Source organism: Terrapene carolina, unplaced genomic scaffold (genome assembly GCF_002925995.2).
Source record: "Terrapene carolina triunguis isolate 2854851 unplaced genomic scaffold, T_m_triunguis-2.0 Scaffold33953, whole genome shotgun sequence".
In the NCBI taxonomy this organism is placed as follows: Eukaryota; Metazoa; Chordata; order Testudines; family Emydidae; genus Terrapene; species Terrapene triunguis.
The window spans coordinates 5,460-33,049 of NW_020698304.1; the positions used below are offsets into that span (position 1 = coordinate 5,460).

The 27,590-nt window shown below is 48.4% G+C and overlaps 1 protein-coding gene across 1 annotated transcript; it reads left to right on the forward strand.

Annotated features, from left to right (window-relative positions):
- LOC112125061 (CD209 antigen-like protein C) lies at nt 1–26,480 on the forward strand. Its single transcript, XM_029914255.1, has 7 exons — nt 1–107; nt 5,961–6,096; nt 9,480–9,558; nt 22,061–22,174; nt 23,049–23,200; nt 25,045–25,154; nt 26,348–26,480. Exons 1-7 carry the CDS (start codon nt 1–3, stop codon nt 26,478–26,480), a joined length of 831 nt encoding a protein of 276 aa, XP_029770115.1.
- Nucleotides 26,481–27,590: the final 1,110 nt, after the last annotated feature.

Genomic DNA, 27,590 nt, shown 5'->3' on the forward strand with positions numbered 1-27,590 from the left:
ATGAAGAAGCTCGTCAGAAATGACCCTACATCTCCACTGAGGAAACTGAGCTCGGACTCCGTGTGGAGGCTGCTGGAACCAGACTACCAAGCTAAGGAGGGCATATGGTAACATCACGGCTGGTTTGTTATTCTCATAAGTAACATCTCTGCTAGTTAACATCAAGGTCCATTGGGCCATCCTGGTATTTGATACTCCTTTCCCCTGCAGTTTCCCTGATAAAATATACTTCAGGGGAGAGTGAGTTGTTTGTATTATAATAGGGGCTGTGCCAGCAGTCAAAGCAAAAGCTTCAATGGCCCACACAGCAGCTAAACATTCTCTTTCACAGATTTGAATCTGCTGCTCCTTAGGGGTTAATCTTCTGAACTCGTATGCTACCAGTATTAACTTCCTGTCAGTTTCCAGTATCAATATCACTACTGGACTTTGTTGGGTTGCTGCCAACTTACTCACAAATGGCTTGCTTAACTCTGGGAATTTCAATGTTGGAGTTGGCATCAAGGCTTGTTTTAAATTACAGAAACTTTTTTCTTGTTCAGACCCCGACTCCCATTCTACTTTCTTTTTTAGTAAACATCAGAAGTGTCCAGTTATAGTGGTAAAATTCCAGATGTGTTTCCTTAAATAGTTAAACCCCCTGAAGGCAAACCAAACCAGCCAGACAAAGAGGACTTTGGTCTTACCCCACTGGCTAACCACAAGTCACTCAAGCAATTTCCTTAGACACTCCAGTTTCCCGGTATCACCACCAGTGCCACTCATTATGGGGACAAATGGTTATGAAAACCAATACCCCAGTAAAAGAAAAAAGGTTCTCCTGATCCCAAAGGACCAAGCCCCAGACCCAGGTCAATATACAAATCAGATCTTACCCGCAAATCACGCTGTTGCCAATCCTTTAGAATCTAAAAGTTTATTCATAAAAGGAAAAAGATATAGATGAGAGCTAGAATTGGTTAAATGGAATCAATTACATACAGTAATGGCAAAGTTCTTGGATCAGGCTTGTAGCAGTGATGGAATAAACTGCAGGTTCAAATCAAGTCTCTGGAATACATCCCCAGCTGGGATGAGTCATTCAGTCCTTTGTTCAGAGCTTCTGTTTGTAGCACAGTCCCTCCAGAGGTAAGAAGCAGGATTGAAGACAAGATGGAGGAGCTGCAGCTGCCTTTTATAGTCTCCTTCAGGTGTAAGAACATTTCTTTGTCCTTACTGTGGAAAATTACAGCAAAATGGAGTCTGGAGTCACATGGGCCAGTCCCTGCATACTTTGCTGAGTTCCAAGGTGTATTTGCCTTCTCTCAACTGGTCAATTGTATAGCTGATGGTCCTTAATGGGCCATCAAGCAGGCTAGGCAGAGCTAACACCAACTTGTCTGGGGAGTTTCCCGGAAGCATAGCATAAGTTTGAAATACAGACAGTATAGAGCCAATATTTATAACTTCAACTACAAAATTGATACGCACATATAGACAGCATAATCAAAAACAGCCAACCATAACCTTGTCTTAGACACTTCATTTGACCCCCTTTAAACAAGATTTGGTGCCACTACAGGACTTTGGTTGCAACCATGTTCTATATGGTCCCAGTTCAAATCAATAACGTGACACCCTCCTAACATCACCCTCAATGCCTGAGACTCCTCTGGCCTTGGTAAATTCATTAGTGATTTCATCTTTTGTTGATCTACCTGAATTCCTTGTTCCTCTAGGGTCACCCCCAAATAATTCACTCTCCTCTGCACTAGTTGGGCTTTCTCTTTGTTAGCCTTCAAACCCGTTTCCTGGATGAGTCTCAACACTTTTCTAATCCGCTCAGTCACCTCCTCTTCAGTGTCTCCCCACACTAATATGTCATCTACATATGAGGTGACATTCTCCTGATCCTCTTTGGATAATTGATCCAGCATTTGCACCACATATTGGTACGCAATAGCCGGAGTGCAGTGTAGGCAACAGGGAATTATTTTAAATAAGTACTGTTGTCCCTTAAAAGTAAACGCAAAGCAGGCCCAAAAATTGGGATGCAACGGGATAGTGAAAAAACAATTTGCCAAATCTAGGGGCCCCCTGTATTCTTGCCATTACGTGAGGTAGATCTGCTACTATTGGTGCCATGCGGGGGGTAGCTTTATTCATTTGTCTAAAATCCACTGTCAATCTCCAATCTCCTGAGGCTATTAATAGGGGCCAAATTGGGCTATTGTATGCAGAATTCCCTTTTCAATCATTCCCTGTTGTTCTAATGCAGGGGTGGCCAACCCCAGAGCCACATGCGGCTCTTCAGAAGTTAATATGCGGCTCCTTGTATAGGCACCGACTCCGGGGCTGGAGCTACAGGCGCCAACTTTCCAATGTGCCGGGGGGGCTCAATGCTCAATCCCTGGCTCTGCCCCCACTCCACTCCTTCCCACCCCCTCCCCTGAGCCTGCCGTGCCCTCGCGCCTTCCCCTTCCCCCCCAGAACCTCCTGCACGCCACAAAACAGCTGATTGGGAGGTACGGGGAGGGAGGGGGAGTCACTGATTGGCGAGGCTGCTGGTGGGCGGGAGGCACTGGGAGGGGGGAGAGCAGATGGGGGGCTGCTGACGTATTACTGTGGCTCTTTGGCAATGTACATTGGTAAATGCTGGCTCCTTCTCAGGCTCAGGTTAGCCACCCCTGTTCTAATGATTCAATTATTTTCTCAATTCCTGCCTCTGCTTGCACAGGATATTTATATTGTCTCTGTGGTGTCACTTCGTGCCCCACGATTTTAACACATGCTTCGATTTTACCACATTCTGCTTTATTCTTAATCCATACATTGGGAAACTCCTTTACCCACATCCTGTTGAGCCAGTATAATCTCCTCCACTGCTTCTGCAGCACATATTCTTGGAACGTACCCTGCTCTCAGGACACTTTCCGTCCAGCCGGGCACATGCCACAGAACTCCATTAGTTAAATCCAAAACTAACCAAAAAAGGAGTCCCCAATACTACTGGGTCAGCTGCCTGATCTGTCTGAAGCATTTGTTCTTTACAACAAAAATCCCCCACTCTCTCTCTGGGTATAGCTATTTCTGCTGAATGATACACTGTTCCTGTCACTCCTTCCCCAATAAAGGAGGCTGCTGTCATCATCTCTGACACATACTGAGTCAAATCACAACTTATATTTACAATATTTACACATGCCCCACTATCCACTACTGGATATTAGGGGGAAAAAATTCACTAGGAGGGTGGTGAAGCACTGGAATGGGTTACCTAGGGAGGTGGTGGAATCTCCATCCTTAGAGGTTTTTAAGGCCCGGCTTGACAAAGCCCTGGCTGGGATGATTTAGTTGGGAATTGGTCCTGCTTTGAGCGGGGTTGGACTAGACGATCTCCTGAGGTCCCTTCCAACCCTGATATTCTATGATTCTATGATCCAATAGGGCATCGTTGGGTCCATTATCTCCACAATGACAGTTGTCCTAGGCCTTCCATTTGAATCCCATCTTAATCTAGTTACCAACTCCCACTCCTGAGGACCCATCATCAGGGCTTCCCTATAGACCAGGGTTCTCTGAACCCTCAGTTTGCATAGCTGCAACCTTTTTCTGCTCCTCAAACATTTCTTCTTCCATCCTTTGCATTTCTTTCATCAATTCATCAGCACGTCTCCCATCCCACTTATCCACATCTACTCCCCTCAATTTCAATACCTCCAAGCGATATTCTGAATCACATCTACTCCCTTCTGGGGCTCATTTGATTATTCCACCCTCTACCTTCTTGGGGTGGGGTGTTTTGTCCTCTACCATGGCCTTTTCCTCTCTCACGGTATCTTGATCTAGAAACACTCTCATCTAAATATGTTATTGCTTCAACAAAAGGTACTCTGGGTTTCAATCCTTTGACCTGGCTTCCACCTTTCATCAATTGTTGGCATTCTATCCAGTGCTCCAATGCATCCTTAACAGTTAACCCCTCATCCTGGGCTGCTTGGTTCACCAAATTAGTAGACATCACTAATAAATTTCTGTCCAATCCTTCAAACATATCATTCCATAATTCCCTCTGAGTCAAATCAACTGCCATCAAAAAATCAGGTGTGACATGTTTGGTGACCTCCGCCCTGGGATTAGTCACTGGTTGTATTTCTCCAGCCAAGAATCTCAATGTTATTCTCCTTAACAGGTAATCCCTGGATGAATCTCCAGGCTCCATATGATCTGCACTGGATAACACCTTCATGGGTCTTTGACCTTTATCTTTCCCTAACAGCATAATAAATCATGGTATCAGTTGATGTGCTTCTGGCTGCCTGTCCAAAACATTTTTCATTTGATCTGCTGCCTGTCTAATCTCTTACCTCAATTTAGTATAAAGCCCCTCTCGAGGTTGGTCAAATTCCCTTTTCTCTTAACCCCCTCGCAGATCCTCTGCTTACCAAATATCATTAGAATCCAAATCCGAATCCAAATCTCTCTTTTTGACACACAGCCACAACTTGCATCTCCTGTATTTTCACTTGATTTTTCAGTGCTGCTATAGTTTTCTGGCACCAACTGTGAGAAACGCTTGTGATCTCCTCTTCCTTTCCATTAGTCAAATCTCAAAATAACTGTTTCATTACTATCACTTGATGATCTAATTTATCTTTGTCTGCTTTAATCTTTTCCCAATCCATCATTCTTTTCTCCAATTCCCTATTTTGTTTTCCCATTTGTTCTAACTGAGTTTGCATTATCTGTGCCTGCCTCACTTCCCACTCCAAATTTTCCTGGCAAGTTTTAAAATTCTCTTGTAATGTTCGTAACTCTGCAAGTATTCCCCCCTTACATGCAATTGCCTTTTTACAGCTTGCCACAACAGCCATACTACGGCAGTTTGCTTTTTACTGGCATTCGGCTTGTACATCTGTACATCTTTCTCAAATCTGTTTTCTAAGGTATCAAATGTTACATCTGGTTCCACTGCACCTTGCATCCAAGTGCATGTCCCAAATGCATTAATCTCCTTCTCTAACAGAGAAGGGACTTTAACTTTAGTCCACTGGGTTTCCTCTTTCCCCCCTTTACTTCATTTCTTAAACAATGTTTTAAACATCATTACACTAACAGCATGCGGTATCTCCCCACACATTTTTTTCCCTCACAAATTTCTTACAAATTTCACAAAAAGGAGTCACCCTTATTAGTCTTAAATAAGGACTCCCCCAACACTGTAAGACCCCATCTCGAAATCCAGCACTACTTAATAAATCCCCCCGCTCCGCATTCTCCACCACTTGTTAGACTCGCAATAGAGGTCTCCCTACGAGATGGGGAGCAAGCAGATACTGGACACAGTGTTGGAATATAATACTCTAAATACTCTTTATGGATTACAAAACAAACCTTGCTCACTTCACATTCACACCCAAAACATACTATACCAGAGTCCAAAGGTGAGAATGGTCCCAATTGCCAGTCTAGTTTCCTTCCATCAGGATAAGATCATAAGATGCGGGGAGCCGGCAAAGCCACATCTATATCCACATGGCACTCTGGATCAATAAACAACTCCGACTTGCAGAAATCACAGGCATCCATTTATGGTCCATTCAGTCGCGTCATGGGTTCTTTGCCTTTGTTTACTAGGCCTTCTACTCGCAAAATTCCAGAGAAATAATCCTGGGCGGGCCTCCATGACCCAAGGCATGCCATTTCCTGCAATTCTTATATAATTTTATATCAGTCCAGCTGGTGTTATTTCCTTGTCCGATGATTTTCTATATTTTTCTTGGAACATAAGACTGTTTTTGCACAAAGAGTTCTAATAGTCCTTGACCTATTGTGTCATTCATACCAGGCCTCAATGATACATATCCCAACAACACTATGATTCTGTACTGACATGGAGAGGAACTGGTTGGGCCAAGGTCCCTGACCTGACAATTGTGACAATGGGAAGTGTGACCACAGGCATCCGTTCCCCCGGAAAGGCATGATGACGGCTCCTATCAATATAAAGTGCACCGCCGAGAGGAGCAGAACAGAGACATCCACAGCCATGCATCTGGACTGCTGCTACCACAAATGGGACAATTCAGAGCAGTGCACCTGGGAGAGGCGGTAAAGGTGAGCTGGCCCGAGGAAGGGTGGGCTTGTGATTAAGGAGCTGCCCTGGGAGTCAGGAGGCTTGGGTCTGATTCCTGGCTTTGCTAATTTGAGGTTGGCCGGTGCCAACAATCAGGATAGTTTCTCTCTCTCTCTCCCAATTCGCGTCTTGGTTAAATCTGGATATTCCCATCATCCACATAAAATCATTTTTTATCATGGGGCAAACTCATCCCTGGGTCACTCCAGTGCTTTCAGTGTTACTATTCCAGGGACAAAACTGGTCCTGTGAGCCTGCCCATATCTTCCCATTAGTGCCTGAGAGGGTTCTCATTTTGCCTTTAAGGCAGGGGCTTCTCAATCTGGAGGTAACACTCACCCTGCCCTGCCCATATTGCCAAAAGAGAGAGCGATTCCCAACATGGAAAATGGAACACAGGGAAGACTGAGAACTATCTCAAGGTATTTACCCTATGGTGAATCCCTCCCTTCCCCTTGTCCAGTTATCATCTCCTGTAGGAAACCATGTTCAGTGCCTGGAGTCTCCCCCGAAAGTAAATGTTAGGTGGGGTTGATCCTGCATTGAGAGATCTAACCAGTGTTGCTTCCTACAGCTCTTTGCCTCTCCAACTCCGCCCAAGGGAAGGCCATTGTGATCCTGTATCTCCTGCTGGCGATTTGCATTGCAGTGGCCACAGTTCTCATCATAGTGAACCTTGGGAAATGAAAGTCTCCTGTTCGTTTCTACCTAGGCCTCAGATCTCACCTGCCAAGAGTGAGGCTGTTCTGACTAATTTTGGTGGATTTTAGCAGTGGAGCACAAAATTGGGCTGAGACTGGAGGCTCAGCTGCGATGTTAATTATGGAGCAGTTGCCATTGCTAGGTAACATTCACTCACCGCTGAATTAAGGTGACAGGATTTTCAAAGCGGTGGGATTTGGACATCAGAAGTCTGGGGTAGTAACCGGGAGGAAAGTGCATTTTACAGCAGCACGGCTGTCCCCACAGATATGGGTTTCCCCTCCTGACAAATTTTACTCTGCCATCAAAACTCTCATGTCTACAATGTCCCGGGGTCTCGCCGAAACCCAGCCGGATCAAGATCTGATAAGAAGAGATTCCAAGAGAAATCTGATTGCCATGACAATCTAGGCGAGAGGATAAAGGAAATGTTTCTATTCCTCGTCTGACTTGACTGATCTTTTTTGGATTTATGCCTCAAGGGAGGGGAGAGTTGGGCTGGTGAAAGTTGATGTAGCTCCTTGGAGTTCAGTGGAGCTGAGCAGACACACATCAGCTGGGGATCTGACCATCACTAAAACAGGACTCTAGATTATTGTGGGGCGTGGGACAACCACAGGAAGTGGAAGCAGTTCTTAGAAGTTGTTGGACAACATTGTCCTGCTCCTAGGATCACTGATTGTTCAGTGAGATTTTGTTCTGATGAAGTCACATTTCTACCAGTGTCTCATTGGCTGAGAGTGTTGTCCTGCTGGGGAAGCCTTGGCATAGATGGAATTGGTCTGTTCCAGGAGTAGGCATGTGCCTGGGGCTCCCATAAACAGCCACTGCTTGGGTGAGTGGGAACAGAGACCTGTGTCCTCCAGGACAGATCCCAGTTTAAATGAAGTAAGGAAGCAATAATCTGGACGGGGGAGAAGTGTGGTGGTGGGTCCCCAATCATCCAGCAGATGGTCCCTGCGAACCCACCTACAGTTGAAACCATTCTACAGGGACAGGGCCAATGGGAATGACCACGCTGGGTGTCCCTGATGTCCCCGGATTACCTCAATGCAGTCCTGGGTCTGACCTGTTCTTTCTACCACAGTCCCCCTACGCAGGACATTGATTTCCTAATTTTCCTCTGGGACACTAAACACTGTGTCGGAGAAAAACCACAGTTCTCACTCTCTTTTTGGGTGCAGCAAAGTCAGATACTTTATTATCTCAAGCAATTGCATGGAGGGAGAGAGTGCACTAGGACACATGGTTTCCCCCTCCTAGGCAGGTCTCTCTACAGGTAAACAATTACAGCAAGCATTTATACCTTTTGTTACAGACAACAATAAGCAACAGCTGCATTTTGTTTATACATAGGTCATCCTGATATCTTATTTTTCTCACTTATTTAGACTCTAGTCTACATTCCATCTTATCTACACATGATCTACACAAGGTCGCAACAACTTCTCACACAGTTCTTTCCCACTCACCTCACACAATCCTCGCTTCTACAAGTCTGGCATTATTAGGGTTACAGTTAGCCTGACTCTTGCTAACAAAGACTGTTTGCATTTGAAATTCCCTTCCAATCCCTGTCAGGCCTTGTTCTGCTTCCACAACTGTAACAAGCCTGCACCCATCTGGACAGGATGGGTGTCACTATGGAGCACGTCACGGGCACTGAGAACATCCCAGTAACAGTGGGTTAGTGCTCAGATCCTACTGCTCCAAAAGGGGTCTGAGCCCCAGCTGAGCAGAGGTTGGCTGCTGTTGTGGCTAAGGCATGGGCTGGAACTCACAAGATCTGGCTTCAGTGCCCAGTTTTGCCACTGACTCCCTGTGTGACCTTGACAGAGTCACTTCATTCCTTTGTTCCTCAGTTTCACTATCTGTGAAATGGGTAACATTTCTTGTCTATTTGTATTGTAACCGTCTCTTGCTCTGTGTCTATGCAGTGCCCAGAGCAACGGTACTCAATCTCAGTTCGGGTTTGTGCAGCACCTGGCACAAAGGGGCCCTAATCTCAGGTGGGGCTTGTAGGCAGCACTGTAATATAGATCAGTAATAGCTATAAGTGAAACCCATTTACATCCTTGCAAACGACTGCCCTTGCTCCATAAATTTCACACACTCCAGGATGAATGGTCCTTATCCAGCACTCCTCAGGGGTGGAGCGTGTGGGTGGGGCAGCATGAGGTCCTGTGTTGTTATTTAAAATGGAAACGCTCATCTTCCTTTTAGAGTTCAAAATGTCCAAAGAATTCAATGTATTTAACAGTCGACTTCTTAATGGTATGTTCTGCTGATGTTTCTCAAGAGGTTGGGCATAAACAGTTCCATTGTACTGCCAACCCCAGCATTCAAAAATCATGAGCGAAGCCCATGAGACTGGCTTTAAAATCATTAATTTTTTTGAAATACAATAAATGTTGCGCTTGATTTATTTCTGTTCTGGTTTCTGAGCCTTTAGGGTCACGCTTGCATCACTTTATTAAGCGGTTCTCTGCTACCATGAAGAGTAGAAATTAATTTTTTTAATGAAAGTAGAGACTCTCTCCTAACTGCATAAATCCAGGAGCTGGGACTTGAAGAAACAGATGAAATAGAATTGTGCGGGTTGCACATGGGTGGGGTCTCTCCCTTCGATGCAGAAGTTGATTTCTGCCCCTGTTCTTTGCAGTGTCCAAGGATCTGGCTGGGGATCGAGGAGATCCAAGCTCATCATGTGAAAGACCCATCACATCTCCAGGACGCCATAGGTGAGAAACATCCTTTTCGTTCCAACGCCTGATCACTGCTACTTCCTTGTAGAGGGACTCCTGGGTCTGATCTTCCCGTGTGGAGGGCAAGCTGAAATGGAAGGAGAGAAGGAGGATGAGAAAGGGGAAGTATGAGGATGGAGCAGGTAACCCTGTATGGATAATCCCATTTTAGTTTAGTTATGCTGGTGTCAGTGCCGTGACTCTGGATTTAGACTTCCATAGAAGAGACCTGTGATGCAGAAGTGGAGTGTGGGCTATGTGATTGTGAGCCTACCGAGGTAAAAATTCACTCACTGAATACAACGGTTGGCTTGAAGGAAAATCAACGAGCCCAGGATAGCAGAGGTGCTCAGGTAATACAATGGTCGACTCCAGTATCAGAGCATAGATAGGTCAAAGGCTGTGAATAGGGACAGAGAGTGTGTTTGCGGATGGATGGACACATAGAAATTTCCAGCTGCTGTGAAGGAAGGTCTGAACCAGCCCAGAAATATCAACCTGTTGATTCCGGTGGCATTTTTCTACCCCCTGCCTGCCCTGACAGAGATAAGGCACCTAATGCACAGTATGTCGAAGGAGCTGGCTGGGGTGAGAAGGGACCATGACAGACTCCAGGAGGTCTTGAGCAGGGTGCAGGACGTGTTCTGCAACATCACAGGTAAGAAGGCACCAGACAGGGCTCTAAACCACTGACAGCGTTAATCTCAAAGTCCCAGAGTCAGTGAAAGCCAACAGAGACCAGCGCGTTCGACTGTCATGTTCCCAATATGGCCTGCGCAGCTCCCCCTGGACTGAAACTGGCCACATCTCCCCAGCTGAGAGTCCTCAGAGGCTGTAGCGCCGGCACAGATGTCTCCTATGTCACCCTCCTGTCTGGCCCCGATTCTCTCATTGGTTCTATGCCTTGGGCACCAGAGTTGGTATAGAACCAGCCAGAGACTAAGGGAACCATAACCCATTCCCTGATACCTGCCCTCCCCCCAATAAAAAATTAGGATCCTCTTCAGCCTCAAGTCCACCTCCTGTATCTTAGCACCCGGCAGACAGCACACCCTTTTGTTCTCTGGATCAGCTCTGGTTACAGGCCTGTCTATTCTTCTCAGTAAGGAGTCCCCAATCACGTAGACCTGCCTTTTCCTGGTGATGGTACGATTCTCCGGTCTATCCCGTTCCCTCTGGCTGAAAGTCCTCTCAATTCCTATTCTCCCTTGCAATCCTGTGAAACCCATCCCGTATTCTCCTGGGGCTCATATTTGGTGTTATCTCCATTGATTCTTCCCCTCTTCCTATAGGACAGCCTCATTTGAGTGGCTGCTTGGAGACAAGTGTAAACTCCCCAGTCCCTGCCTGAGTAAGAGCCCTCAGAACTGTTCAGAATAAATGTCATGAAGGTCCAAGGGCATTGTGATCATGAACCTAAGTTATCAGTGTTGTAATACAATATTCCCTTCCCCATATGTTCCGATAGCCAGTAAAAATCATTGGCTTGGTCCTCAGCTGCTATGAGTTCATGGAGCTCCATGAAAGTAAACGCAGTTACACAGCTTTATACCCGCTACGTTTCTGGCCCTTCAGCCTCAAGATATATAGACGAGTGTGTATCCTTCCCTTCCCCCAGCACTGCCCCCAGAAATGCAAAACACCCCCTGCAGGGCACAGCGGAACACTCCACCCAAACAAAGACATCTGTGGGGAGCATAATCCAGGCTGGGAGTTGGTTTAAGAAGTAACTGTAGATGAACCACTGACTAAGGGCTTCTCTATATGGGAAAGTGTTACCACTTATGCTCATGCCGCATTACAGGTCTTGTTATCCCCTTCTAACACCATATGTGGACAAATTCATTCTGTTTAGCCCAAAACCCCTTCCAAAGTGACATAAATAAACTGAATAAAGGTCATGCTTATGCTGGACAAAGAGAATCCACAGGAGGGGTGTTTAACCTAGGATAAGAAAGTCAATTTAAATTCACAGTTTAGTTGATACCAGTATAATGTAGAAAAGGCCTAAGAGTGACCACAAGGGGGCCAGATCTCCCACTGATATAAAACAGCATCTTTCCATTGGAGTCAACGGGGCCAGATCCCAGCTGTGAAAATTGGCATCACTCCATTGATGTCAATACACCCATTTATGCCAGCTAAGGATCTGACCCTATGTAATAAGCTTTCACACACTGAAGAATGGAACTGTGCCCAGAACTAGCTCTGGGACTAGGAAGAGGAAAATTAACTAGAATGAGGAAGCGCATCAGAAATGACCCTAATGTTTAAATTGAGGAAACTCTGTGCAGAGGCAGCTGGAACCAAACCATGGAGCCCCACAGGAGGCAAAGCCCAGACACCCAGGCACAGTGAGGCTCCCTGCTTATCCCCGGCTGAGCTTCATAACCCCCGGTCGCCACAGCCCCTGCGCCGTCCATGCTTCTGGTTTTGTTTGCCCTGGTACAGTCATCTGTGCCCCTCACCCCACCCACGTCCCCGGCCTTGTCTGCCCTTGTCCAATACTCTGCCCCTCCTTCTCTGTTCCAGCCTAATCTCCCTGTGGCGGGGTGATGACTCACCAGAACGGCGCCTCCTCCTGGTTGTCCAGGGAATTAGCTCTTTTCCAGCTCCGGAGTGCCCTCTGCCAGCTTGATGGCCTCGCCTGCCGCTGGCCTTGGGTCCCTCCCGAACCCAGGTGCCCCTTTGCCTTGGGGTGCTGCCCTCTGGCAGTATCCCCACACTTTGGGTCTCCCCTCCCCCAGGGAACCCCCAACCCTCTATCCCCACCTTGCCTCAGTGGCTACTGCCAATCACCATCTAGCCCCTGCTCACTGGGGCGGACAGCGGTCTGTAAACCACTCATCACTGGCAAGGGGGGGTTGGACCTGCTGCCTTTGTCTGCCTTGGGCGGCACCTCTGCAACCCCAGTACCCTTCCCGGACTTTAGCAAGGCCTGCAGCCTGGGGCTTTTCCAGGCTGGAGCTCCCCAGCTCCTCTGGCCTTCCCCCAGCCCTGCTCCACTCTAGGTACCCTGCTCAGCTCCCAGGCAGCCAGGCCCTTCTCTCTCCACTGCTAGAGAGAGACTCTGTCTTCAGCTTCAGGCCCACAGCCCTCCTATAAGGGCCAGCTGGAACCTGATTAAGATGGCCACAGCTGTGGCTGCTTCCCAAATCAGCCTCGCCTTTCCCAGCTGCAGCCCTCTCTAGGGAAGCTCTTACCCTTGTTTGGCAGGAGTGGGGCAGTCATCTGCACCCACCCATGTCATCAGTCTTATCTGCCCTCTGTACAATTGCCCCAGGCCTCCTTCTCGGCCCATTTCCCAGCTTTGTCTGCAGTTGGTACAGCCACTGCTGTGCCCCCTTCCAGGCAGGCGTCTATGCATGGTACGACCTCTCACAGCCAATCCCACAGGCTCCAACCCTGTGCACACTTCAGTCCCTCTCTGCTGGGCTGTCTCTAGTGAATCTGCTGATCGGCATTTGTTTATTTGGCTGTTCCCCTTTCCTGGCCCCTCCCTGTCTCTATGTCCATCCTTAGCCTGTGAGTTCCTCAGGGCAAGGACGGTCCCTTCTCGCGTCTCTGGAAAGCACTGGGCACATTGCAGGCACGGCCATAAACATGTCACCAAAATTTACACAGCAGAGAATTAGCCAGGGGAACTCACTGCCGCTGGATGTCAGTGAGGCCGAGGGTGACGGGCCTGATTCTGATTTCCAAACAGGGCCCTTTGCACTGATATAAAGGGACCTAAGAATCAGGCCATCTTTATATTAAGCATAAAAAGAGCCAGTTACATTAGACAGGATAAACAAATAAATATAAGGGCTCTACCCCTGTGCCCTTCTGCTTCAGGGCACAAATCAATCACTAATGGCCTGGAGTCAGAAATGTCCCCATATTGCAGAAGTGTCCACCTTAATTCTATTTGATTTGAATTAATGGCTAATCCCAAAGGGACATGGCCCCTGCAAAGTGAGCGCCACCCAGGTCAATCTCTGGCAAGATACTTCGAGGGGTCTGACTGCACACTCCTTTTATGTCCATCACTGGCAATTGTAAGCTTTTGGCTCCCACATAATTGCTGGTGGTTTAGCAGCATTTCTTTTTACACATGCTTTGGAATTCGTTGGTCTTTCGATCTTATAATACTTCCCTACCAGGAAAGCTGCTGATCTCAAACCAGTCCTGATGGAGGCGATTGCTGAGGTCAGTTTCTAATACCCTCATTTCTGATCTTGTCCTGCTGCTTGATATGAAACAGCTGATGGAAACGACGACAACATCAGGAGAATCGACAGCATCAGTCCGGTGTCCTTCCGCACCACACACATTTCACTTCCAGATTACACAGTCAGTATAACTGTGGTTCTATATGTCCACAGTTTCATAGCAAGACTGATGTCATGATAATCCCACAGAGACCCCTGAAGGACCTGAAACGCGGCAGCTGCTGCTGCTATATGAGCTACAGGCACCCACATGTTTCAAGCATCTTCCAGGACGGTCTATGATGCTGCCCAAATATTTAACAGTCCAGACGGGTGAACATTGAGCTCTTTCTAATTTGGAGCTGAAGTCTGTTAGATGCTAATGGCCAGGGACTTCATTTTATCTGGGTTAATAGCCAGACCAATTCATGCGGCTTCTCACCTGATCAGCTCACCTTCAGCTGCATCGATTCATGGAACTGGGCCAACAGGACAATGTCATTGGCATATTCAGGTTCTCAAAGTAGAATAGTGTTCAGCTTAACGCCACTGATAGCCGCCTCCTCAAATGTATTCAATAGCCAATCAGTGCTGGCATAGGCGTGTCCACTTAGGGGCTCCTTCCACCTTCCACGGAAGTGGTGATAGTGGTTCAAGTCAGTGAGGTCTAATATATATTATGTCCCCTGGTCTTCATCAGCAGATCTCAAAATGCTTCATAAAGGAGGTCAATGTCATTATACCCATTTTATTGATGGGGACACAAATGCCCAGAGGGTTACCCTGCAACAGAGCCGGGACAGGAACCCAGATCTTCTGACCCTCAGTCCAACCCCACTTCCACCAGACCCCACTGTCTTGCCTCCAATGTAACCTTCAAGGTGCTTTAAAAAAAAAATACAGTTAGCCTCAGAATTGTTACTTGCCAAAAAATCTCATGACTGGGGCCTTACCAAATTCATGGTCTGTTTTGATCAATTTCACAGTCAAAGGATTTCAAAAAGTGTAAATTTCGCAGTTTCAGTTATTTAAATCTGAAATTTCATGGTGTTGAAACTGTGGGTGTCCTGACCCAAAAATGGGTGGTGGGGGATTGAAAGGCTACTGTACGGGGGTCGTGATATTGCCACCATTACTTCTGCGCTGCTGCTGGCGGTGGCATTGCCTTCAGAGCTGGGTGGCTGGAGAGTGGCGGCTGCTGGCTGGAAGCCCAACTCTGAAGGCAGCGTTGCCACTAGCAGCAGTGCAGAAGTGAGGGTGACATGGGTGGGGTCATAACTTTATTGGGGGGGAGCAGGGCCGGCATTATGGGGGGGTGACCACCCAGGATGCTGTTGTCTAGGGGGTGTCATGGTCACCCCCAGCAAGCCCACCCACAGCCACCGAAGGCCTCTTTATCCCCCTTCAACCCAAGCGTTTGGCCTGGAGCCAGCGAGGGGCCGGGCTTAGGGCACCCCAGTTGAGGGCTCGCTCCCACCTCCAGGAACCTCCCCTAGCTGGAGGAAGCTGCTGGTGGTGGGGCAGACGTAAGGGTGGCAATCCTGCAACCCCTCTGCAATAGCCAGATGTCATGGTCCGTTACATGTTTTTCCTGGCCATGAATTTGGAAGGGCCATACTCATGATCATCCTTGGGATCGTGTAATCACTGACCTAGTGGATTTTGTGCTGGCGTGAGCGAGAGCATGTAGAGTTATCAGTGAAATGCTGAGCTGCTGTCCCCATGGAGTCACTACAAGGCAACGGCCGCTCTTGGATTACAAGTGGAAGGAAGGGATTCTGGCTACATCCCCCTGCACGGCTAGCCTGCCTGCCCACTCAAATTGCCCATCAGCAGAATATCTTGACATTGGTTCCACCCATGGGACAGTCTTTGACTTCCTTCAGTTGGACAAGCGGTGCTTAGAGAGTGAACACTGCCACTAAACTCTTAACTAGCTGGCGTGAACGAGCCCCTGGCAGGGTTATAGCTGGTGTAGCGAGCTCCACTGTCCTGCAGTCGCTAGCACATGTTCCCACATACTCTGAGAAGTCCACAGGAGATTATCTGATCCAGCAGACCCTGGGGTGTCCAGGTTGGTGTAGAATGTCCCCTTAGTTCTTCAAGTGTTCATTTGCCTTTGTGGATCAAGATGCAAATGTAACAAGCTTCCAGTTGGAAGAGTGATTGTAACTCCAGTTATTGGTGAGAAACTGACATTTTTCTGATCATGAAACCTTCTGCTAAATCCACCTGCTATCTTCTCTAGTGTGTCTCAAGGAATAGTACAGGACCCCATCAGGTGAGGTGCTGGCAGAGGCTGCTCTAGGTACATGAAATGTAGGCAGCTGTCTATGGTGGCAGACTTCTGGGCAGTTGCCTACAGTGGCAAATTTAGCCTGTCAAGTATCAGAGGGGTGGCCGTGTTAGTCTGGATCTGAAACTGCTTCTGTAGTTGGCTAGCCATACACAGTCTTTGTTTAATCCTGAGCTGACGGTGTCAAATTTGCAGATGAACTGAAGCTCAGCAGTTTCTCTTTGAAGTCGTCCTGAAGTTTTTTTGCTGCAGGATGGCTACCTTTAAATCTGCTATTGTGTGGCCAGGGAGATTGAAGTGTTCTCCTACAGGTTTTTGTATATTGCCATTCCTAATATCTGATTTGTGTCCATTTATCCTTTTACGTAGGGACTGTCCAGTTTGGCCGATGTACATAGCAGAGGGGCATTGCTGGCATATGATGGCGTATATTACATGGGTGGACGTGCAGGTGAATGAACCGGTGATGGTGTGGCTGATCTGGTCAGGTCCTGTGATGGTGTCGCTGGTGTAGATATGTGGGCAGAGTTGGCATCAAGGTTTGTTGCATGGATTGGTTCCTGAGTTAGAGTTACTATGGTGCTGTGTGTAGTTAATGGTGAGAATATGCTTTAGGTTGGTGGGTTGTCTGTGGGTGAGGACTGGCCTGCCACCCAAGGCCTGTGAAAGTGAGGGATCGTTGTCCAGGATGGATTGTAGATCACTGATGATGCGTTGGAGAGGTTTTAGCTGGGGACTGTATGTGATGGCCAGTGGAGTTCTGTTGGTTTGTTCCCTGGGCTTGTCTTGCAACAGGAGGCTTCTGGGTACACGTCTGGCTCTGTTGATCTGTTTCCTTATTTCCTCGTGCGGGTATCGTAGTTTTGAGAATGCTTGGTGAAGATTTTGTAGGTGTTGGTCTCTGTCTGAGGGGTTGGAGCAGATGCGGTTGTACCTCAGTGCTTGGCTGTAAACAATGGATCGTGTGGTGTGTCCGGGATGGAAGCTGGAGGCATGAAGGTAGGCATACTAGCCAACTACAAAAGCAGTTTCTCCTCCCTTGGTGTTCACACCTCAACTGCTAGAAGAGGGCCTCATCCTCCCTGATTGAACTAACCTCGTGATCTCTAGCCTGACTCACTCTTGCTTGCATATTTATACCTGCCTCTGGAAATTTGCACTACATGCATCCGACGAAGTGGGTATTCACCCACGAAAGCTCATGCTCCAATACATCTGTTAGTCTATAAGGGGCAACAGGACTCTGCTAAATTTAGCCTGGCCGCCCCCATGTCATGCAAGACCACACTGCCACTCACTGGAATTTGGCACTGCCGCCCTTTCCTTCATGATATAGGAATGACTGAGCCAAATCTCCCACCCTAGGCTTCTGAGGAGGGGGATGGTACACTGAAGTTTTGCCTAGGGCGGCAGATTGACTAGAGCAGCCTCTGGGAGAGAAGTGCTGATTTCAACATATTCTGATAAAAGTCAATGGGAGTTGAGCAATCTCAGAGCCTGGAAGTCTAAGGACCAGAAACTGGAACCACAGAGACGCTATGATTCTGCACTGACCTGGAGAGGAAATGGTTGGGTCACAGTCCCTGACCCGTGTGACCACAGGCGTCCGTTCCCCTGGAAAGGCATGATGACGGCTCCTATCAATATAAACTGCACCGACGGCCAGGAGCAGAACATAGACATCCGCAGCCATGCACCCGGACAGCTCCTACCACAAATGGGACAGCTCAGAGCACGTGGAACTGACAGTGCAGGAAGCGAGCAGCGTACCTGGAAGAGGTGGTAAAGGTGAGCTGGCCTGAGGAAGGTTGGTCTTGTGATTAAGGAGCTACCCTGGGAGTCAGGAGGCCTGTGTCCGATTCCTGGCTTTGCTTATTTGAGTTTGGCCGGTGCCCACAATCAGGATAGTTTCTCTCTCCCCCAAATTAGTGTCTGGATTGAGTCTGGATAGTCCCATCATCCACATGAACTCCTTTCTTATCATGGGACAAACTCATCCCTGGGTTACTCCAGTGCCTTCAGTGTTGCTATTCCAGGGATGAAACTGGTCCTGTGAGCCTGCCTATATCTTCCCACTACAGCCTGAAAGGATTCCCATGCTCCCTTTAAGGCAGGAGCGTCTCAATCTGGGTGTCACACTCCCCTGCCCTTCCCATATTGCTAAAAGGGAGAGGGATTCCCAACATGGAAAATGGAACACAGGGAAGGCTGAGAACTACCTCAAGGTATTAATATGATGAATCCCTCCCCTCCCTTTGTTCAGTCATCTTCTCTTGTAGGGAACCATGTTCAGTGCCGGGAGTCTCCCCCCAAAGTAAATGTTAGGTGGGGTTGATCCTGCATTGAGAGATCTAACCAGTGTTGCTCCCCACAGCTCTTTGCCTCCCCAACTCCGCCCCAGGGAAGGCCATTGTGATCCTGTATCTCCTGCTGGCGATTTGCATTGCAGTGGCCACAGCTCTCATCGTGGTGAAACTTGGGAAATGTAAGTCTCCTGTTCGTTCCTACCTCGGCCTCACATCTCACCTGCCAAGACTGAGGCTGCTCTGACTAGTTTGGGGTGGATTTTAGCGGTGGGGCACAAAATTGGGTTGAGACTGGAGGCTCACTTGTGACCTTAATTATGGAGCAGTTGCCATTGCTAGGTAACTTTCACTCACCTCTGAGTTAAGGTGACCGGATTTTCAAAGTGGTGGGATTTGTCCTTAGCATAACTCCCACTAGCTTTCCATGGAACCTGTGCTAGTAAATCTTAGAAAAATCCCACCCAAAATCAATAACCGGGCCATGTTTGTGGTGACATTTTGAACGTTGTGAAATATCCATACAAAAATGTTCTTTTTTCAACCGTGTTCTGTGGCCAGTGCAAAGGGCTGTCGGCCGATCACGCTAGCGGAGAGGGAATGTCTGGGAGTGAGAACAATGCAACGGGGGCATGGCACAATGTGCTGCCACAATTGCCTCTTCCCCATTAACACAAGGAGAGCTTGGGCCCGACAAATGCATTCCTTTCCTATTTAACTTTGCAACCAGCTAACCACACACAAACCGAGACAGGCTCCTTGTGGTAGCAGGCGGCTTTCTGCTCCGCACAGCAGTCAGAGCCCTGCATTGCTCTGGGAAGGCTGAGCCTTTTCACTCTCAGCTTTGCTATGCCCCTTTGAGCTGTCCAGCCACATTCCACGCCTGTGTGTAGCAGTACCAGCTGCACCGCACACTCTGGGGCCACTGGCAGCTCAGTGTAACATAGAGCAGCCCCAACGCAGCTCTGCATTGTACCAAGGACCGAGCTGGTGTCCAGAATAATGAATCCCAGTGTTGAGCACAGTGTGCCTGTAGTGGAGGATCACAGCTAACATGAGGTAAGGGACATCAGAAGTCTTGGGTAGTAACTGGGAGGAAAGTGCATTTTACAGCAGCACGGATGTCCCCAAAGATATGGGTTTCCCCTGCTGATAAATTTTACTCTGCCATCAAAAGTGTCATGTCTACAGTGTCCAAGGGTCTTGCTGAAGCCCAGTTGGATCGAGATACTATAAGAAGAGATGCCCAGAGAAATCTGACACATCACCAGGACTATCTAGGTGAGAGGATAAAGGAAATGTTTCTGTTCCTTGTTGGACTTTGCAGAACTTTTTAGGTCCTTACACCTCAAGGGAGGGGAGAGTTGGGCAAACGGGGTCAGGTGCAGGGCTGGTGAAGTTGATGTAGCTCCTTGGACTTCATTGGAGCTGAGCAGACACACATCAGCTGGGGATGTGACCCCAGCTCAGACAGGACTCTAGATTATTGTGGGGTGTGGGACAACCACAGGAGGTGGAAGTAGCTCTTAGAAGTTGTTGGATAACATTGTCCTGTTCCTAGGATCACTGATTATCCAATGAAATTTTGTTGTGATGAGGTCACGTTTCTACCAGTGTCTCATTGGCTGAGAGTGTTATCCTGCTGGGCAAGCCATGGGCATGAGCGGAATTGGTCTGTACCAGGAGTAGGCACATGCCTGGGGCCCCCATAAAGACAGCTACTGCTTGGGTGAGTGGGAACTGAGACCCGTCTCCACCAGGACACTCCCCTGACCATCTGAAAAAAGGAAGCAGGAATATGGGTGGGGGAGGCCCCAGTCTGTCCAGCAGAGTGTGGTAGTGTGTCCCCAAACACCCAGCAAATGGCCCTTCATTTCTCTGTGCCTCAGTTTCACTATCTTTGAAATGGGTTCATTTCTTGTCTATTTGTATTGTAACCGTCTCTCACTCTGTGTCTATGCAGTGCCAGAGCAAGGGTACCCAATCTCAGTTCCGGTTTGTGCAGCACCTGGCACAAAGGGGCTCTAATCTCAGGTGGGGCTTGTAGGTAGCATGGTAATTTAAATCAGTAATAGCTATAAGTGAAACCCATTTACATCCTTGCAAATGACTGCGCTTGCTCCATACATTTCACACATTACTGGATGAATGGTCCTTATCCAGCGCTCCTCAGGGGTGGAGCATGTGGGTGGGGCAGCATGAGGTTCTGTGCTGTTATTTAAAATGGAAACTCCCCATTCTCTCATTTTCCTTTTAGAGTTGAAGATGTCCAAAGAATTCAACGTGTTTAATAGTCGACTTCTTAATGGTATGTTCTGCTGATGTTTCTCAAGAGGTTGGGCATAAACAGTTCCCTTGTCACAAGACGTGAAATAAAATCATAGGGGTTGCACATGGGTGGGGTCTCTTCCTTCGACACGCCCATGTACAGCAGTTCTTTTCTGCCCTCTGCTGTTTGCAGTGTCCAAGGGCTTGGCTGGGGTTAGGCTGGGGATCGAGGAGATCCAGGCTGATCACGTGAAAGACCCATCATATCTCCAGGATGCCACAGGTGACTGCTCCTTCCTTGTAGAGGGACTCCTGGGTCTGATCTTCCCGTGTGGAGGGGAAGCTGAAATGGAAGTAGAGAAGGAGGATGAGAAAGGGGAAGTGTGAGGCTGGAGCAGGGAGCCCTACATGGATAATCCCGTTTTAGTTTGGGATCAGCTGCATCCTGCTCCCATGGGCCACCCCAGGTTTTATCCTGCGCCCAGTTCATGCTGCAGCAGAACTTTGGATCTCAGACCCCGATCCAGCAAAGGCACTTAGGCATGTGTAACCCATTGGTGAGCAGTCTGACAGGTAACGCCTCTGTGCTGCTCTAGGAGATGGTTCGGCAGCTTTATCTCACGCTGAAGTAGTTCCTGCTTTTAGCCCTGGAGGGCCCCAGTTCAATCCCCAAGTTCTTCCCCACAATAGCAGCTGTCAAACAACTCTACCCTCGTGATTACTGTGTGGTGTAACACATCTCAGAGCAGTGGTTTTCGACCTGTGGTCCGTAGACCCGTGGGGGTCCGCAGACTATGCCCACGATTTCCAAAGGGATCCTCACCTCCATTCTAAAGTTCAGGAGTCCGAAAATGAAAATAGGTTGAAAATCACTGGCTTTGTGTTTAAGTGCTTTGCTGCATTGTGGTCTCAGTACCCTGTAGATACGTGGGAGTGGTGGTGGGGTGCTCTGGTTCGCTCAGCGCTGCTGAGAGCACACAGCTTCCATGGCCTGCAGAAGGAATTTGGGAATGCTCATCCCGTGTGGTTTCAGGCCCATCCAGTAAAAACATGAGCCGGGTTCTGATCTTAGTTATGCTGGTGTCAGGGCTGTGACTAGGGATTTAGACTTCCATAGAAGAGGCCCATGATGCAGACGTGGAGCCTGGGCTACCTTATTGTGAGCCTACTGAGGTAAAAATTCCCTTACTGAATCCAACAGTTGGCCTGAAGGAAAATCAATCAGCCCAGGATAGCACAGGTGCTTTGATAATACAATGGTGGACTCCGGTATCAGAGCATAGATAGGTCGAAGGCTGTGAAAGGGGACAGAGAGTGTGTTTGCAGATGGATGGACACATAGAAATTTCCAGCTGCTGTGAAGGAAGGTCTGAGCCAGCCCAGAAATATCAACCTGTTGATTCAGGTGGCATTTTTCTACCCCCTGCCTGCCCTGACAGAGATAAGGAACCTAACGCACAGTATGTCGAAGGAGCTGGCTGAGGTGAGAAGGGACCATGACAGACTTCAGGAGGTCTTGAGCAGGGTGCAGAACGAGTTACGGAACATCACAGGTAAGGGGGCACCAGACAGGGCTTGAAACCAGTGACAGCGTTAACCACAAATGCCCAGCGTCAGTGAAAGCCAACAGGGAACAGGGCATTTGACTTTCAGGTTCCCAATAGGCCTATGGCCTGCACAGTTCCCTGTGCATGGAAACTGACCACATCTATGTGCAATGGAAATGGACACAGCTGATAATTTGGCTAAATAGATAATGAAGCCTAACATGGGATGGATACAATACTGTATGGCAGAAGCCACCAGAGGGTGCTGTTGTACATCAGCTTGCAAGTTCCCTTTCCAAGCATATCAGCGGTATTCAGTCTTCGAAGACATGCTGTGTTGTTGGTTTCAGGCTGTGTTATTTTTGGAGGGGAGCTGTTGCAATTAGCAAGGGAGTTTGCTCCCTGCCTGACTCTCTAAATAGGCTCAGTTCTTGGGGCAGAGTTGTGCCCAGGAAACTGGGAATCGGTGTCTGGGCTGAGATCAGCGATTGGCCTGCATTTTATTTATGGGCGTCTCTTTTCCAGCACAAGTGCACCCAGCAGAAATCAACAAGTTATATTAGGAAAATATTAACTCAGTGATTCATTTTCAAATGGGAAACCGACCTACCAGGCCCTGCCATCTGCTACCACATGTCAGAGGGGCGACACTGCCATGTAACTTATAAAACCATCCCACAGAGGATGAATGAGCACCTGGTGGAAGGAAAAAGAATCCAATTTCCGGGAATACGCAAATTCAGTGCAAATTATTTGCTTGAAGCCAGTGAGAATGTCAGAAGTAAATAAGGAGTATGGGGACACGGATGTTTTTACACTTCAGTTAGACTGCATTTTAACTCTCTGATGCAGGCTTGTCCCATAATTTTACTTCTCACAGAAGTCATCTGCACAAAATGTCCACCTGGCTGGCAGAATTTAGAGAAAAGTTGCTACTTCTTTTCAACATCGAGTAAATCCTGGTTGGACGCTAAGCAGTTCTGTACCAATGAAGGGTCTCACCTGGTTATTGTTAACACCAAACAGGAACAGGTAAGCCAGCCACTCAGACTCCTATTGTGGATCACGCAGAATGGAAGGGATTAAGCACAAGGGGCCAGATTCTGTTCTGCTACACCAGGGTGAATCTGGAGTTACTCTAGATTTACCCCAGCGTAACTGAGATCACAGACTGGCCCAAGTTTTCCAGGAATTTAGCAATATCTTTGGATGTAACTTTCTGTTCAAGAAGAATTGAGGGAACCTGGATACATAGAGTCATTTGAAAATTCATAGATTCTAGGACTGGAAGGGACCTCGAGAGGTCATCGAGTCCAATCCCCTGCCTGCATGGCAGGACCAAATACTGTCTAGACCATCCCGGATAGACATTTATCTAACCTACTCTTAAATATCTCCAGAGATGGAAATTCCAGAACCTCCCTAGGCAATTTATTCCAGTGTTTAACCACCCTGACAGTTAGGAACTTTTTCCTAATGTCCAACCTAGACCTCCCTTGCTGCAATTTAAGCCCATCGCTTCTTGTTCTATCCTTAGAGGCTAAGGTGAACAAGTTTTCTCCCTCCTCCTTATGACACCAATTGTCGAGTGAGCTTTGTAAAAAGAAATCTCAGTGTCAGATGTGGATGATTCGATATGAATCAAAATTCATCTGGGGGGGGGGCAGTTCTAATCCCCTGTGAATACAAATCACAGAGTCCCTTAGGGACCTAAAAATAATATTTGATTGCTACCGACCTGGGCAGGAATTCAGCTGCTGACCCATAGGTGAAATGCTTTTCAGAGCAGCTCACTACTACACTACGAAAGGCTTTTTGATATTCTATGGAAGACCCCACTCCAGATTCCTCATCGGGACTTTGCAGAAGGAATCCTGCCCTGACGGAGGATCCACCTTAAGTTTTAAATTGAGCCCGGTGCCTGCTGGGAACAGGATTTGGGAGACTAGTTGGTGCTGGGAGGATGCCCATGTAGTGCAGAAGTGGGCAAGGTACTGGTGTGAATCTGGAGTCACCAGAACCAAAATCTGACTCATGAGCACTACAGCTCATAGCGTGTGTATTTCGCTATCCTGTCCTTGGGCCAGGATTTAAGGCTCCCCCAGTAACCAGGGTGCAGAATGGGACTCAACAGGGACTGCAAGATGGTTCCTTGGTCCCTCTTCATGGAGGGGACCTATGGCCATGGGATTGACAAGCCCCAAAAGCAGGCCTTCAGCAGCTGTAGGAGGATTGAAAATTACGCGCAGTCCTCAGGGAACAGCAGTGTAATATTCAGCCTTATTACTGTCACTTATCAGTATTGTGAGAGCATGTAGAAGTACCAATCAGAGCCCCATGTGCTAGGTGCTGTACATATGTCACAAAAAGAAAGTCCCTGCCCGAAACAGGCCAGTGTTCCTCTCCCATTTTATAGGGGAGATTTGCAGGGCAAAGGGCAGAGATGATGCATATGAAGTACAGCTGGTCAGAAAATGAGCTTTTTTGTGTGGAAAATTTCATTTATTTGAGCTAAAAATATATATACTGCGAATTTTCAACCGAAATCTGAAACATTTCAATTTGGAAGTGCTGCTGCAGTGCCTCATGGGAGCTGTAGTTTGGATGCTTCAGGCCCCCATTTTTAGAGGTCGAGCTACCCACTCAGTCTACATCTCCCATGATGTACAACACTCATTCCTCCTGAAGAGAGGAAGTGAGGCATCATGGGAGTGCCTGGTGCATCATGGAAAATGTAGGGTGGGACCCTTAATGTAAAGGGTTGGAAAAACAGGGGGAGGGGTGAGACTCTGCTGGCCACAAACACAGGCCCCCTGAAACCTCATCACCTCCTGCTTGGGATCATGATTGTCTCCTTCACCTGTTTTCCCACATAGACATTTTTGTCAAACCACATCACTGAACCCCACGTGTACTGGCTGGGCCTCAGCGACTCAGCGGAGGAAGGGGAGTGGCGCTGGCTGGACGGCAGCCCCCTGTCTGTCAGGCAAGTCCCTCTTTGTTCGGCCTCTTTGGAGAAAGACCTGTCCCTTACAATCAGCTGTTTCTGCTTTATCTCCTGTCCCGCATTGATACCAATGCAATTGATACTAGAGGGGTCTCTGGTCCCCTTTAGTGGCTAAACCATGTAAAGAAGGTTATGAGTCTGCAACTGCCTCCATGCTAATGTCATCCAGGGTCAGCACAGAGCAGGGACAGGACCTGGGATGTTCCTGGGGAGCAGAAAGCTGCTTGACCATGGGGCATTCTGAATGTCCTGCTAAGGAACGGTGCTGGGGAGAACAGCAACATGGCCCAGGGGACAGGGCCATGGACAAGGAGGCAGCACTCCTGGGTTCTAGTCCCAGCCCCATAAGTATCCTCAGGTGGCCGACTGTGAGGCACGTCTCTTCCTGCTCTATTCCTCAGTTTCCTCACCTGTAAAATGCACTGGAAACTGATGTTGTCCAAGCTGAGAACAGCTCTGGCTTGAGCAGTAACTGGGCCAGCTTCCCCCTATTCAGTGGCTACCACCAACCTGCCATGGCCCTGACCTGCAGGCACCACCTTAAGGAGTGAGTAGGCACATCAGTCCATGCCCACCTTGACTCTCTCTGCTAAAACTATCAGACCAGTCAGTGCCCGTTGGCGGCAGTGACGTGGAGACGTGTCCCCTAGGAGCTGGCTCATTTCACACCCCCTGCATGGAGGAGGTTTTCAAACCAGAGACGCTGTACGCATGTGGACTCTGTTCTGTTGCTAAGACCCACAGCCACACTGGGGATGGGATGGGAGATGATTACCAGCAGGGGCAGCCTGTGGAAGCCAGGAGCAAGTGGAGCATTTGCTGGGGTGCTGGGATACACAGCACCCACCAGTGGGAGTTGCTCTCGGAGCAGAGCCATCTAAATCATGTTTCTGCAGTGTAGGCACAGTCAAGCATAGGTCTCTTTGTGCCCTGACTGCCCTCTGTGCTGTGATGAGCAGCCACCCATCCTCTGCCTTCTTCCATCCATCCATCTTCCTCTTACCCACCTACTGCACCACCTGGCCTGCCAACCCCTGCTGTTTGGATGGTGACATTTAAAGGCAGCTGGCATCCACCAGGGTCCTTCCATCCAAAGTGATTGGTTCCCGCACCTCCCTTTTAGAACTTCCATACCCACCTCTAATTCCAAGGGGCTTCGGTTTCCTTCTCAGGTTCTGGGGGCCCGGGGAACCCAACAATGTTGGGCAGCAAGGGGAGGACTGTGGCAGCCTCCGCTTTGACGGGAAGTGGAACGATGCCACCTGCTCCTTCACTGAGAACTGGATCTGCGAACGGCAGTGCTAGCTGAGTCCCTGAATCCGCAGCAGGGAGGGGAGGTGTCACACAGCCTGCCCCACGTGGGACTGCTCCGGAGCTATCATCTCTCTAAATCAGTGATTCTCAGACTGCCGCTCGTGAGCTGCAAGAGGCTCTTTAATGTCTCCCCTGCAGCTCTTTGCAGTTCATGCTATTAAAACACTGTGGTTTAATTATTAACCAATCTAAGTTATTAACCAATCTGGATGCTTTTACTATGTTATTAACCCATTAAGTTATCAGCCTGCACTAAGCTACTAACTTATTTGCTGTGAGAATAAGAGATATAGATATAAAACTACATATTTCCCATCACACTGTTTAAATATGAATAGTACTATAGTAAATGAAACAATGAATTCACCCTACTGTGGCTCATTTGCATAATGTTGATGGCTAATTTGGCTCCTGAGCCACTGAGGTCCGAGTATCACTGCTCTACATGCTGGGCGGCTATTGCAGCGAGTGGAGCTTTGGGACAGGATCATGGAAAGCAGAGGTGGAGAACGTGACTGGCATTGGACCGTCTAATCCATTTCCCTCCCATACTGGGGCCCAGGGCGGGGTAGTTCCCCTCAGGGCTCTAGCATTAAATGTGGCTCCCACCCTTCCCCCAAGAGGTTGCAATTCCCCAGCCTGGTAGATCTCATTGCCAGGCTGTTCTTCCTGACACTGGGCCAGAGTCTGATCTCAGGTGCGCTGCTGTAAATGCAGAGGCTGTACTGGCTTCAGGGGACTCACCCCGAACTGACATCGATGTGAGTGAGATCAGAATCGGGGCCATTCGCCCTCAAACGTCCTTTTCTTAATTTCTTCCCATTGCTCCTCACTCTGCCCCCGGGTGTCTGCGCTGAGAGGAAGGATGATCTGATGTGTAAGGCACAGGATTGGGACCTGGGTTCAGTTCCAGCTCTGCCACTGACTCCTTCACCTGTCTGGGCCTCAGTTTCCTTCTCTTTAAAATGGTGACGATAACCCTTCCCGTGTCTCTCTTGTCTATTGAGCCTGGGAGCCCTGTGGGGCAGGGACTGTCGCATTATGTGTCAGCGCCGCACCCGGCACAATGGGGCTGTGATCTCAGATGGGGCCGATAGCTGC